The sequence below is a fragment of the Plecotus auritus genome (genome assembly GCF_963455305.1).
Source record: "Plecotus auritus genome assembly, chromosome: 14".
Taxonomy (NCBI): Eukaryota; Metazoa; Chordata; class Mammalia; order Chiroptera; family Vespertilionidae; genus Plecotus; species Plecotus auritus.
In genome coordinates this window covers 167,391-181,799 of record NC_137780.1, presented here as the reverse complement: position 1 = coordinate 181,799, position 14,409 = coordinate 167,391, and the positions used below count along the sequence as shown (strand labels likewise).

Below are 14,409 nucleotides of genomic sequence, written 5' to 3'. Positions count from 1 at the left end.
GTGCAATAAGTAGAGGAAAAGAAGGCCGTACGTAGGAGCCGATGCTCGGAAATCAGTTGGGCTTATTCACTGGCTCGCATACGCCAGCCTGTCAGTTCTGATTCAAATTTGTGCTTCTGCAGGATCTGAAATTACTTTTCTGGTTTTAATACTTTGGAGTTAGGTGCAAATAGTGGAGACCACACGTGTTAAATATTTGAATGCTAATTGTCTTCTGCACTTCCTTTTATTATCATCGTAGCCTTTGCATCAGAATACACAGCAATGATAGCAGATTTCTTTTTAAAGCTTAGTATTAAATATTAAATATCTCTCCCCATTTTAACTTTACATTACTCTGCCAAGAAAAAAAATTAAAACTCAAGTTATCTGAAGCCTGGACACACTTCCATGATTAGCTGCTGCCTCAAAGTTGGTGACTTCTGCCTGCTGTCAGCAGATCCAGGCCCCAGAAAGACGGGACCGGTTACAATCGTTTCTGAAAAGTGTGCTACAAAATGGATGGCCTGTTCTAAGCCAGGTTACAAAGTAAGGACGGGGGTAAGGGAGGGACGTTTTCTTCCAGAAAATGAATTTCTGAAGAGTCCCAGTCCATCATTTTTTCCCAAAATGGTTGGAGGAGGGATAAAATCTCAACATGAGTTTCAAAGCGCTCTGTGCCAAGGGGACAGAGTTGCCTGGCTGAGGAGGGGCATGGCCAGGTGGATTACCCCTCCTCGGCGAGGGGCATGGAAAGCTTATCCCCCGCCCTGAGGTGGGAAGGTGGGCTGAAGCCTGGCTGGCACTGAATTCTCTAAGAGGTTTCTTCTAGAAACAGACAACTCAGACGCTTCCTTTCACTTCAGCAAGGAAGTTATTTTTGAAAGCACTTGGGAAGTTCCCCTCCAGCCTGGAGTGGGAGGCTCAGAGAAGAGAGTCATCAGTACAGCCGCCTTCCAAGCCGTAGCGGAATTCCTGAAGGTTGGAGACCCCATAGAAGTGGACGAAGGCTGCTGCCACCACCAGGACATGAAAAATTTGATGCGACTGGAACTGTAGGAACAAGAGATGACCCTCAGGGTGATGGCAAGGAGGGACCAGACATGAGAAGAGAGCTCTTACCTCATCTAACTCCTCTCAAAGTTTTATATCATGAAAATGATATATTTGCTATAAATTTTTTTAAATGTTTTTATTGATTTTAGAGAGAGGAAGGGGGAGGGAGAGAACATCAATGAGAGTGAGAAACTCATCAATTGCCTCTGGCATGGACCCTGACTGGCGGATTGTATCCACAACCTGGGCATGTGCCCTGACTGGGAACTGAACCAGCGACCTTTTGGTGCACAGGACGGATGGTCAAGGAACTGAGCCACACAGGCCAGGGCTAGACATTTTAAAAAGCCTTATCAGAGCTCAGCCAGCTTGGCTCAGTGGTTGAACCTCCACCTAGGGACCAGGAGGTCATGGTTTGATTTCCAGTTGTGGTCAGGAGGCAGCCAATCAGTGACTCTCTCTCATCATGATGTTTCTATATTTCTGTCTCCCTTCCTCTCCAAAATCAATAAAAAAATATACATGTATATAAAAAGTGTCAGAAATACACCCAAATGTTCATCCTGATCACTCCTCGCCCTGCCCACTTCCCCTGTACATACATGTACCCCATGTCTGTACTGCCTGTTACTCAGGCCTTTCACTGGGGCCAGTCCCTGACCACAGGCACTCCGGCAGAGCTGTTTCTTACCCATATGTCAAACTTTCCAGGAAAGAAGCGCTCAGGAATTCGAGCAGCGTAGAGGCCAGCCCCGGTGATGTACATCACAGCCATGAGGAAGAACCAGCCCATCTGGCCCACGGTGGTGGCCTTGACAAAGCCCTCGGCGATGGTAAAGTGCATGGTGGGCACGACGCCGCTCAGACCGAGGCCCAGGAACACCCCTGCAGAGCAGACAAGACTGCCAGGGAGGGGGCAGCTGCCACCCGGTGCGCCCTGCTGCTTCTCTCTGGAATTCAAGTGTCTATGACCATTAGCTACTTTTCAGGACATTTGGCCACAAAATGGAGAATCGTTAGCAGCTATTTCTTCAACATCCGGAATGGGAAGAAGGCTGTGAAAGTGCTTATATAGATATTACCCTCTAATCAGCACCAAGAACAAACATCTCACATTCTTCACTATCTGTTAGGCCAGTGGTCGGCAAACTCATTAGTCCACAGAGCCAAATATCAACAGGACAATGATTGATATTTCTTTTCAGAGCCAAATTTTTTAAACTTAAACTTCTTCTAACGCCACTTCTTCAAAATAGACTCACCCAGGCCGTGGTATTTTGTGGAAGAGCCACACTCAAGGGGCCAAAGAGCCGCAGGTGGCTCACGAGCCGCAGTTTGCCGACCACGGTGTTAGGCAAAAGTGACAGACCAAACCCTCTGGGGGCATCAGATCTGCGAGCAGGTGAAGAGCAGGAACAACAGTTAAACGAGCCATTCTTCACCTGCTCGAAGCTCTGCTGCCATCAGGACTCGGATGGCAAAGCTCCAGGTGCCTTTGAGGTGGAGAGGAGTAGACAGTTTCCCGTAAGATCAGACAACATTAGGTACCCAGGCTCTGACCTGAGCACGCAGACATTCAAGTTGGAAGCTGTTGTAGCTATTGGGACAGACAAGTGAGGTAAGAGGAAGGTAAGAACGGGCACCTGTCTCAACACCACTGCAGTGCACACACCGGGGGTGGGGGGTGTGGGGGGGCCGGGAATAGGGACCACCTTCTCCACTCTTAGATACACCTTGTTAAAGCACCATGCCCAGCATGTGCTGATGCTTGATGAACATTTAATTCTCTTATCTGAAAGTTCCAACATTCCAGATAATAAGAAATCTAAGGAGGTCACTGGTGTTGCTGCAAGTAATAAAGCTGAAAAGAGGAGTGTCGGTGGCACAACCCAAAGATGCTCATGCTTTAGCTATTCCAGTGGTTGACATCCATCGGTGGCCTCCCGTATGCACCCTGCCTTGGGACCCACTGACAACCTGGATACATGCCTTGACTGGGAATGGAATTGGTGACCTCTGGGTGCACGGAATGATGCTCAGTCAACTGAGCCACACTGGCCAGGGCTGTACATTTTTATAAGAGCAGTCACTTCTATACTTGCAGCTAATTGACAGACTTGGTCCTTATGTGGCTCATTAGCATTCTTATGAAATAATATGAAACCTGGAGATCACGGAGCTTTAAAAGCCCATACTGTTGCCTGAGCGCCGTGGCTCAGTGGGTGAGCATCGTCCCATGCACCAAAAGGCTGCCAGTTCGGTCAAGGCATATACCCCAGGTTGTGGGTTTGATCCCCGGTGGAGGGCATACGATCAAAGTTTCTTTCTCACATCGACATTTCTTCCTCTCCCGCTCTCCCTTCCAGTCTCTCTAAATTAATAAAAACAACAACACTGCTCAGGATTCTAAACACAAATCAGGGTTTGAGTGGGGTCCTCAAACTGCCAATCTTAGGGCCTAAGGTTGAGCCTATTAGGGTCACGGTTGAAATACCTGTGAGATTTACCTCACCTTCATACCCACCTGCTCTTGTCTGCCGGTGTTTAGGAGTGGCAAACCGGTCCCACTGTGCCACAATGATGGCGGAAATGCCCAGGACACAGATGATGGAGAGGTAGATGAGCCGTGGCTGTGGGGAGCAGTAGAAGGAGTAATAGAGCCAGGGGACAAAGCTCCCCATGATCAGTAGGGCAATCCCTGAATAATCCAGTCTGAAAAAGAGCCAAAGTTAAAACGCATCAGTGGAGAAATGACTTCCTGTGGCTCGTTTAGCCGTTTTGTTTTTTCTCTTCTCCATCGGCTCGCAGACCTGACCATCACCCGTCTCTCATCTGGATCCTGGATTGAAATCCCACAGGCCAAGCCCTTGTCTTTGCAGTGGAAGAAGTGCTAAGAGTCCCCAACCTCAGAAGTCTCTTCCCCTCAGTCGTGAACAGCCACGTCCCCCACTGGGCACTTAAATTCAGGAGCTCCGTCACGACCGCTGCTTCCCAGCTTTTCGCTCGGGAGGGCTCTGACTGTCCCCCAGTTCTGACAGGTTGAGTTCTAAAAACAAACCCTTAAATTGGAAGTAGTATTAAAGGGTACTGCTGTTCTAATTGACTTGTAAATGATAAAAATGTATTCCGATTACTGGTGTTATTGGGAAAAAAACAAAATAACCCACCAACAAAATCAACAACAACACTAAGCAAACATGAACTCCAAGCTCAGGACGGGGGATTACGGAAGGCACCAGATGACAGGCATCTGGGGCTTCCAGCGATGTGTGGGCAGCGAAGATAAGCTGCTTGGCTGTGGGTAGGAGCACAGCAGAACGCAGCACAGGACACATCGCCACGCCCTGCTCGGCCCAGGCGCTTGGTCCGGAGAGTAGCCCACTCGCTCCCAGCTCACACAGGACAGCGCTAAGCAGGTGGGAACTACATTCCACAGCTGGGTTCCAGCTGTTGAAGCTGCCGTGAATTTTTTCATGAAGGACTTAAAAGAGCCTCGCCACTCTCTTACACCTACAAGTTAGAAAGCCTTTCTGCTGGCACAGCAGGGTGTCTTTAGGGGTCACGGGGGGGTCCAGTCCTCAGGTCACATGATGTGACAGCAGGGCCTGGTGTTCTCCCCCACCCCCGCCCCAGCGCCAGGTCTGTCACTCACTTGGAAAAAGTCCGAGAGACTTTCTCTGAGTGACAGTAGACGGTGTGAAAGAGCCAGGAGAAGCTGAGGCAGAGCACTGCGCCCAGGAAGAACATGCCGAACACCACCTTCTCCTGCAGGGGGGCCATGAAGTACATGTTTGGTCTCAGCATCGTCAAGATTCCCAGAAACAGAAACAGCACAAAACCTGGAGGAGGAAGGAGAAAAGAAAGCCTGAGGAAGAGGGAGTGTGTGCATTCTGACCGTGGACGGTGTTAAGTCAGTACTGAAATTATAGGGTTTAGCTGTGGGAACTAGAGTCCAAAATTCCTGAAGAAAATGGCACCAGGCACATAAACCCAGACAAAAGGATCCTTTAAGAAAATGCTGGCATTTTGCTGTGACAATGGGAATGCATGAAATGGAAGGAACTGCCTCCATGCTGGATAATGCTTCCAGGGATGACCAGACAACACAACACCTAACTGCATTTCCTTCTCCCGTTTCTCGCCCCCTGCCCCCATGCCTGTCTTACAGACCAATGACCAAGAGCCGACCAAGCTCACTGGCAGTTTGGAGGCACAATACCAGCTTTCAATCAGCCAGAACAACTTTGTTCTTCCTTCCCAGAGACAAAGGCTATAGAACTCCTTTGCACTTAAGGAGACAGAAATTGCATTTTCCCACCCAGATCACTCACCAAGCAGATGGGTCCAGATATTGCCGGTCTCTGTGTGGATGCGGAAGATGCTCCTGAAGCAGGCCCGGAAGGAGGGCATGGGCGGCCTGTGGCCGTGGAGCAGGTAATCGTTGTCTTTCAGCCAGTCAGGGAGCACATCATACGGGATGACCCGCCAGCGTCCCTCCCAGACCTGGAACAGGTGGAACATGAATATGCAAATGGCTTTTTAAAACCAGACATTTCAGCCTCCTTGACTTGCTCCTGGAGATTCTGGCTGCCCCTGCTCTGCCCTTCCCAGGAAATGACATCCTTTAGAGCAGGGGTTCTTAACCTAGGACACATGGACAATGAGCAGAGTCCAGGGACGAGATGGGAAAACTTGGTTTTTACTCACCTCTAACTAAAATTCAACATTTCCCTCAACTGTAAGTGTGAGCAGCAAACCACAGTAGGATTAGAACTGTGACTCTGTCACCAACAGAAATCACAGATATTTTCATACATTAGTTTTGCAGATATCAAAGTATTTTTATTCATCACTACTTAGAACTTATAAATTTTGTCCTGGCCAGGTAGCTCAATTGGTTAGAGCTACCCAATACATAAAGGCTGTGGGTTTGATCCCCGGTCAGGGCACATACAAGAATCAACCAATGAATGTATAGATAAGTGGAACAACAAATCGATGTTTCTCTCTCTCTCTCTTAAAAAAAATCAATAAAAAGTTAAAACACACAAATTTTAATACAATATTTTAAAGCTTGTCATTAATGTGTATTTAATGTATTAATAAAGGAGCCCAATCACATTTTAATATTTTGATGACTGCCAAAGGGATCCACAGCAAAAAAAATTGAGAGCTCCTGTTCAGAACATATATATTTAAATATTTATTTATTTACTTATTTATTTTTACTGTTTAAAGTATTACACGTGCCTCCCTTTTCCCCCAATTGCCCCCCCACCACCACTCCTGCTCAGAACGTATTTTGAATAATGCTTTAACACATCAGGCAGTAAAAACCTGCTAGCCCGATATTTACGGCACCTTAAGCAAAAACAAATCCGCATCCAGGAATAAAGGGTCTTTAGCCCACTGTAGGCCCACCCGCTGGGACACCCCTGGTCAGCCCACCGCCCCTCCGCTCCAGGACTGAGCCCTCAGCACCTTATACACGAACTCCTCCATCTTCTCCATGGCATGGTGTGCTTGCAGGGGGAGTGTCAGGACCCTCACCTCCTCCTCCTCCTCCTGGGGCACTGGGCATGCCTGCTCTTCTTCAGGGCCCTGTGTGAAAAACAATAAACACAAACCAGTCCTGGCAGTCACCGCGTAAACGGTGCTAGTTCAGGTCAGACATAGCTAGGGAACCCAACTCAATGCTTTGTGCACAGGGCCTGTGGCCGCTTCTCTGAAAGCATGACAGTCAAGTTTACGACACTCCAGGTCAAAGTTTACTGATACTGTGTAAACGCGGGTGTGAGCGCTCAATTCACACACAGGAGACCGGCTGATGCGAACTGGCAACGGAGGGAGCACACAGGACTGGCACACTAGTCCCCACGTTCTTTCAGTCTGAACCCCCACCCCCACTCTCTAGAACTGCGCTTCCCAAGTCCCCCAATTTCCCAAATACGTCCATCTTCCAGACCACGAGATTCTCAAACAACAAGCAGGACTGAGTCTCAGAGATCCCTTAGGGCTGAGATCTGCTCACAGTTCCGTTTGCTGACTTTGGGGATGCCATGACGACAAAACTTTGTATCCTCAGGACCAGGGCCCGGACTGATCCCACAGAAGAAAGCGGCAGTGACACCTGTGCCGAAGGAGCCTGGGCACTAAGTGCACCTGGGGGAGGATCGCCCATCATGGAGGCTGTCCTGAGGCTCCAGACCACGGCGGAGAGCCTGGCACTTCAGCTCCTTCCCTGAGCATCCTCTCTCTCTCCTGCTGACGTCCCTGGTAAGCAAATGGCCCCTCTCAGGCTCTGTGACACATTCCAGCTTGCCTACCCACAGCCACACTCCCCCTTGTCCTCCGTAACAGAGTCCTTGGTTTTGTCCAGCAAAGTCCGTGGTGTAGTTACTGTAATTTTACTCAGGCCCAATGAGAAGGCTGCGTGGCCCAAGCTCCACTGCAGCTGAACACGACCCCACAACGACTTCCCGCAGGTGGTATCAAGGGCAGTGTCCTGAGACACTTCTAGAAAGGGCGGGTCCTTCTTCCCCTCCTCCTTGGTGGTGGCCAGTGTGGGCCTGATGGGCGACCTTAAGAATGAAGGAGGTTTTCTTTTTGCTTAATCCCTTCACCTTTTTCACCCAGCCCCACAACGGCCTCCCTTCTGACAGCTGTCAGTCTGTTCTCTGTATCCACGAGTCATGGTGCTTATCCGAGGGAAAGAGGCGGGGGAGGTCGGAGAGGGTAAAGGGGGGAATAAATGGGGATGGAAGGAGGACACGCGATACAATATACAGATGATGTATTATAGAACTGCACCCCTAAAACCTATGTAACTTTATTAACCAGTGTCACTCCAATAAATTAAAAATATTTTTAAATGAAGGAGGAGCAAGACAGGTGCCTGACCGTGGTGCAGCCTCCACTCAGCCTTGGCCAGTTCCTTCTAGAACCCTTTACTGGACAGACTTTTGTCTTGCCAGAGCCATAGGGATTTCTGTTTGTTATATGAAGCCAAACCTCACCTAACTGCACGCTTCGTTCACTCAGACATTTACTGATGACTTACTGGATTGCGGCCTTGTGCTAAGCACGGGGGTGATAAGGATGAGTGAACTTGTAAAGGCGTACAGTGGGGAAAAAGAGACAAGTGAAAAGATACTTTAACACAGCATGATGAGGACTGAGGGGAGACATTCCCAGGGTGCTCTGGTTCTTCTTCTGGGGAAGGAGTTGAGATCTTAAAAAATGGAGACAGAGAGGTTTAAGGAGAACGTCTGATGGAGGAAATAACGCCTGGAAAGACAACTTACTTTGGCTGGGTCAGCGATGCCGCGGGCGCCCTTCTCTTCTAGCAGGGGTCCCAGTTCAGCCAGCTCCACCGTGTCAGTCTCCCTGTTGTTGGCAGGAGCCCCATTGCCCTGTGCCACCACCGGTCCTTTGTGAGAAGACATCTAGCTGGCACCTCAATACCCTGCAGCTTCAGCTTGGGGACAGGCTGGGTGTCTCGGCCCCAGGGGGCAGAGATCTCCCTGTGACGGCAGACACTAAAAGCAAACACAGACAAGAAGGGCGCTGACAGTTGGCTCCTCTTACCGTTCCATTTCCACAAGCCAGTCCTGAATAAGATGCTAGCTGATAAACTCACATTCTGTCTCCAATTCTCAAGGCCAATTAATTGCTAGAATGAAATCTATTCCTTCTCCCTCTTTAATACTACCCTTTACTCAGAACCTCACTAATCTTAAAGGTAAGGCTGAAAATAGAGCACGTGGTTGCTTGCCTTCAAAGCATCTGTGGTTTTTGTACCAAATGGTCACCACAGAAAAACAGGTGTCTACCCTCAACTCCCCCCACCGCCCCCCCATTTGTATGGACCCCATTCAGTGAGAAGAAATAGCCCATCAATCCTAAAGCTATTATGCCCAAGAAAGGTCTGGCTTTGAGTCTGTGGAGCAAAAATATGAAGTCAACACCTGGCTGTAACTACAAGACCTCCCAGTCTTAGAAAGGAAGTTAGTGCCAGCCGAACTCAGCTGGGTGTTCCCTAAGTGCAAATGCCCGCATGCAGAAGGAGCGTGTGGGCTCGCTGCCCCGTGGTTAATTTCTCTGCAAGGCCTCCTAATTCTATTGTAGGATTAAAGCTGGGGTCCAACACTTCGGTAACACACTTCACCACAATTCCCCTTTAAAGTAACCATAACTTACCTGGAAGCAGGGAGCGGAGGACAAGGAGGCAGCCTTGCCCTTTGCCACACAAATACCAAACAACCGCTCAGCCAGGGCTTGGCCAGCCACCGCAGGTCGTAACCAAAGCCCCACTCAAGTCAGCTTTTCATAAACCAGACAGGCACACAGATTCTTCAGGAAAACCAGAGAAACCTAGAACTCAGTTTTCTAGGAAGTCTCCAAACCTTCAGGTGTTCCGGACTTGGATTTCAGATAGCAGTCTTTAATCAGGCCTCAGGGTGCTGAAAATAATACTGAAAAGTGCCCGAAGATTTCCACTATCTGGTAAGTGACCAGGCTTTTCCCTCATAAACTCACAAACAAAGGAGTTCACTCCTCACGGCTATGGCAGCAGCCATCATATTAGCGTGGTCTTGCCCTGGTCACCTGTGTCCCCGTAACTCCAGGGCAATGCAGAGAGGACCAGGTAAGCCTGCCCACAGAACGAGCTGCTTTACAGGAGCGGAAACCAAGCTTAGGGAACCAAACCTTTACAAGGGGCGGGGAGAGTGACTCTGCTCCCAGGGGAGACCGTCTCTTCCATGGCTGTTGACTACATTTTGTACCAGTTCTTCTTTTAAAATCCAAAAGGAACCACACTTCCTTCTCCGGGATTATCGCTGGGTTTATGTAGTCAAGTGAGGGCAATCCTCAAGTTCCAAAAGTCATGTTGTGCTCAACTCTCAAGCACAGCTGAAAGCAACAAGCAAACTTAGTTCAAGAGACAGACCATAATTCAGTGTACAGAGGCCTTTACATGTGTCAGCACAAAGGAAGTTCCTCTTTCTTCAAATGTGCAAGACTGACAAGCCCGATGCCACTTAGGCAACAACCGAGCCCAGGGGGAACAGGAAATGGGAGGCCCCCGAAAACCTCAGGAGAGAGGCAACCCACGTGAGAAGAAACGTTGGGAAATCCTTTTCAGGAGGCTGACCGCAAAACACGCTTCCTCACAGCGAAGCACTACCTTATCGACAGCTCTCCCAAGAAATAATCTATATTGGAAAAAATATACAGATAGCTTTGGGCATTTTCAGAAGCCTCAAAAGGAGAATACACGAAGCTTAGTGTACTGCTGGCAGTACTTCAGGGGCGGCCAAAAAATCATTCTCGGGTGCAGGGGTCCAGTACCACCTCGGTAACAAGTGGATTCACACCCCTGATTCTGGGCAGAGCCCACAGCTCACAAGGAATGAATGGATGAAGGGGGCAGCTTTCCAGCCAGCAAGCATGTGACTCGTTAACTTTTTATCACTAGCTAAGGATTTATGCACTTTCTCGTGCTTGGGGAGCTTTCTCCTGTCACCGAATACTGAACAAATGCATTCAGTGCGGACCCTGAGGCAGTCTCAGGTACTGTGCAAATACAAAGTGGAACAAGGTAAGTCCTTTTCCTCAAGGAGCCTACAATCAGATGCACAAGGTGACTTGTGGCCCGTGCAAAGCCAGGGATACAAGAACCCCTAAACTAGAACAGCCGTACACAAAGTTCAGTTACTCTGAATGCTGGGAAACTATTTTACGAGAAGCCATCAGAATAACACAGACAAACTGTAAGTTGGGTAATCAGGGTCAGGAGATCAGACGCAGAACCCAGCTTGGTAGTCTTAACATTTCATTTGATCTGAAAAGTTCCTACGCCCTCAAGTCTAGCATTCTCCTAGGATAACCTCAGTCTCTGGTCATCATCAAAGTCTTTTTTTGTTTCTGTCCACATCACTTGCTAATTTTTCTGATCCCCTCCAACTCCTCTATTGCTCACTCGTACACTCCCTCCCCCTAGCATTGTCTCCTAGACTCGGTCACGAACCCTAACACCCGGTAACTCATAAATCCGCCATCAGCTACAAGGTATGTCATGCAATGAAATACATACAGTGGAGGTCATCATAGTGAGCAAAAGTCCACTGTCCACTTTGGTCTTCTAAACTGTAGCAACACAGAGACAGGAGAGGGAGAGAGAGGGATCGGAGGTCTGGCAAGAAAGAAGAGCAGGTAATACTAGGACCTGAAAACACAGTTTCTGACAGGGCAGACCACTCAAACAGCTGGGGGTTACTACACATGTTAGTCTCTGTGACCTATAAAATCAGCACAAACCCTTAAGTTGTTAAGACTGATTCTGGGAGCACTAAGGACTTCAGCCAGCTATTTCCTTATGTATTTTAGAAAATTCACCACACCCAAGATAGCAAATTATCATTGGGCCAAACCCCACCAAATGCATTTTTGAGGGATTTCTTCAATTCCAGCTAATAAGTCTTTACCACTAAGCTTTCTATCCGGATAAACCAGTATCAGAGAGTAGAATACGGAGGCAGGGAGGTGGCTGTGCTCCTATAAATAAGATAATCTTGTGCCAAACTTGGGAAGGACTGATTCTCAATCACTCGCCAGCCAGCGGGAGAGTTTATGTCCCTCGCAGGTTTCTGAGACATTTGTGCTTGAACCAGTTCCCAAATGTTCCAGGCTATTGCACGCTCCTTCCCTGCAGTCAAAGGCACAAAGCTTCTAGAGGTTTTATTCTTGTGTCCCTGCACCCCTAGAGGTTCCACGGGTAGGCTCTGTCTATGCCTACTGGATTCTCACTATTTTAAAGCAAGACTAGTCTAGCGGAAAAGACCAGAAAGAGCACAGCTGTCTTCTCCTCTCCGCACTCTCTGCTGGGGAAAAGGCCTATGCTCGAAAATCACCAACTGCAGTAACGGGGCCTCCGCTTTCCTGCTTGATGCCAAGTCACTGGCTTAAGAGTCTGAAGCGGAAAATCACAAGCTTACGTCCTTTGTAGCTCTTCTCCAGCTAAGCAGTCCCAGCAGGAGAGGTCTTCCCCCCCCTCCCCCCCGCCCCCCGCAAACAGACAGGTAAGCTTTTCAAATGCCATGATAAAAAAAAAAGAAGAAAAAAGTAAGCGGTACACAGGCACATGCAGCAGCCTCAGCCAGTCCCTGCTTTTACTTGAATACCTGGCTATCAGTACATCCCAGATACACGGGTAGGAGTCACACAACATGGTGGTCACTCACACTGGGTGCCCCAGAAGCCCCGGTGAAACAAACAAAGGCAAACCAAGCACACACTTAGAAGCCAATTACTGGGAACAGGTTTGTCTAGGGGGCACTTTCAGGGTCCTTTCCAACCAAGATAGCTACAAAGTTTATAAATAATAACCACACCCCAACACTTCTGAGCAGAAAAAGAGAATCAGCTCTTGAGTGTAGGGAGAGGAACAAAGTCCAGTGAGTGACATTAGGGACAAATGGACATTAAGGAGAAAACGTAATGATTTCAATGGGTACCAGCACCAGAAAACCCTCAACACAATTCATAAGGCTTCTAATTTAAAGATGAATGTTCAGTTCGCCAGTGCAACCACAAGGAGAGGGAACATAATAATGCCATGTATCAGGAGGGTCAGTTTGGCTTTACGTTATAAGGAAGTAGAGACCTTCCAGAGAAATAGAGAACTGGCCTGGAAAGAAACACAGATTTTGTTTTTGTTCTTTCTTTTCCTTATTTTTTTCCTTTTTAAGTCCCCCCCCCCCACCCCACTTTTCCATAAAGGATTCCCGGAAAGGTAAACTGAGGCCAGCCTGAAGAAACGGAAGCTGGCCTGACAGCCGACCTCGGGTGGTGCACTTGACTCATCAGCAGTGGGAGCCTCCTGACGCTTCCCGAGATTCTTTCCGACTTGCAGGCTAAGTGACTGATTTTTCTAATCCCTTGAGAATCACATAAATGCTTGGCCACTGAGAACAAAATGCTTTCAGAGTCTACTCTGCAAGCGGGTACACTGGACGCGCTCCAAGGTGGACCTCCACAGGCTTTTAGGACTGATTCCCCAAGTACCGACCAGGACAGGGGGCAGAAGGCACTCCTGGACGAACCTGGGTGGCTGTGAGCTGGGACCTGCTCTCTGACACTGCGATCTGTTAAGCACCGCCCAGTGTGAATTCCTCCTACTGCAGATGCCATAAAAACATCGGGAGCAGTGACAGGTGACCCGAGCCCTACCAAGAGGAAAGCGGTGAACGGACCCCACCACTTCATTTCAGAAAAGAACCAGTACAGTATTCACTTGGTCTAAGTTGGCAGCTTCAATCCCTGTCGCTGACAGTCTTCTACTGCTGGGGGCAATACTATGGTTAACTCAGTGAAGTCCTACGTGGGCTCCTATTGCTCCTCCCACACCGGATTCCGTGTAAACTGAAATGCCTCGTCAGTTTCCCAGCGCCTAGGAAGCAGGAAAAACGGAGGGAAAGCATGGATCTACTTTATTTTCTTAAAAATCAAAGGCGTGAAGGACAAATCTTAAACATAAGATGGCACACATCAATGCAAAATTTCTGAGGGAATGAGATTTCGTTTCCCCCCAGAGTAGTTTAGCTTTTGCTCCATTTCAGCGTTTAGGATTCCCGTAAATAAAGGTAAACTGTCCACTAACCTCCCCTTTTCCAACACCAAGGAGCGGGGGCACTGTCTGGGTCTGATCTGACAAAGACTGTAGCTCGAGGATCCTTGGGGCTCTCAGGCCACCAAAGGCAGGTCTCGCCGGACAGGCGGTCCTGCGAGCCAGGCCCCCACCCTCACCCCCGCTCCCCACGCGCTCGCGCCGTGGCCGGGACCGGGGCCGGGCTTCATTCTGGGCCCGGCCCGCCCCAAGCCTGAGCCCGAATCCCGACGTCTCCCCCGGCGGGGCCAGGAGGACACCGCACTCACCAGCACGGCCGGCAGCTCGGAAGCTGGGGCCGCGGCCCATCCGCCCTTAAGTGGCTTTTGAGGTCGCCTCGGAGGCGGCGCGCAGCTGGGAGGGGCCGGAAATGTTTACAACACGGACCGCGGAGGAGCCGGAGGCGCGGCCGGCGTCAGGGCGGGGGTCTCGGACCTCGGGGCGGCCCGCCGCGAGCCTGGGCCTAGTCACACTGCCTCGCGGACCCCCGCCCCTCTGCTACTCGCTCGCTGCAGCAGCCCCCGAAACTTACCGCCGGGCGACGGGCTCAGCTGGGGCCGCGGACCCCGCGCTACATCCCGCAGCGCCGCAGGCGGCCTGCAGCCCAGCGGCCCTGATCTTTACGCTCCCCGCGCCGGAAGGGGGCCCAGCGCTGACGTCACCTCCGCGACGCAGCTCCTGGCCCCTCCCACGGGGGGGTCTTCCCC

At 49.8% G+C, this 14,409-nt stretch overlaps 1 protein-coding gene across 10 annotated transcripts; it reads right to left on the bottom strand.

Annotated features, from left to right (window-relative positions):
- Positions 1–207: 207 nt before the first annotated feature.
- Positions 208–14,388, bottom strand: ADIPOR1 (adiponectin receptor 1). Of its 10 annotated transcripts, none has more exons than XM_080651352.1 (10): positions 14,235–14,343; positions 13,331–13,486; positions 11,132–11,184; positions 8,340–8,573; positions 6,517–6,636; positions 5,367–5,538; positions 4,688–4,874; positions 3,560–3,747; positions 1,727–1,920; positions 208–1,032 (listed from the first exon to the last, which is right to left on the bottom strand). In XM_080651352.1, exons 4-10 carry the CDS (start codon positions 8,478–8,480, stop codon positions 904–906), a joined length of 1,131 nt encoding a protein of 376 aa, XP_080507478.1. In that variant the 5' UTR covers positions 8,481–8,573; positions 11,132–11,184; positions 13,331–13,486; positions 14,235–14,343; the 3' UTR covers positions 208–903. The 10 variants fall into 10 exon arrangements, with proteins under 10 accessions (XP_080507478.1, XP_080507484.1, XP_080507486.1 ...); XM_080651358.1 differs by having other exon boundaries at positions 13,267–13,376; positions 14,235–14,339; XM_080651360.1 differs by having other exon boundaries at positions 11,132–11,230; positions 13,267–13,376; positions 14,235–14,338.
- Positions 14,389–14,409: the final 21 nt, after the last annotated feature.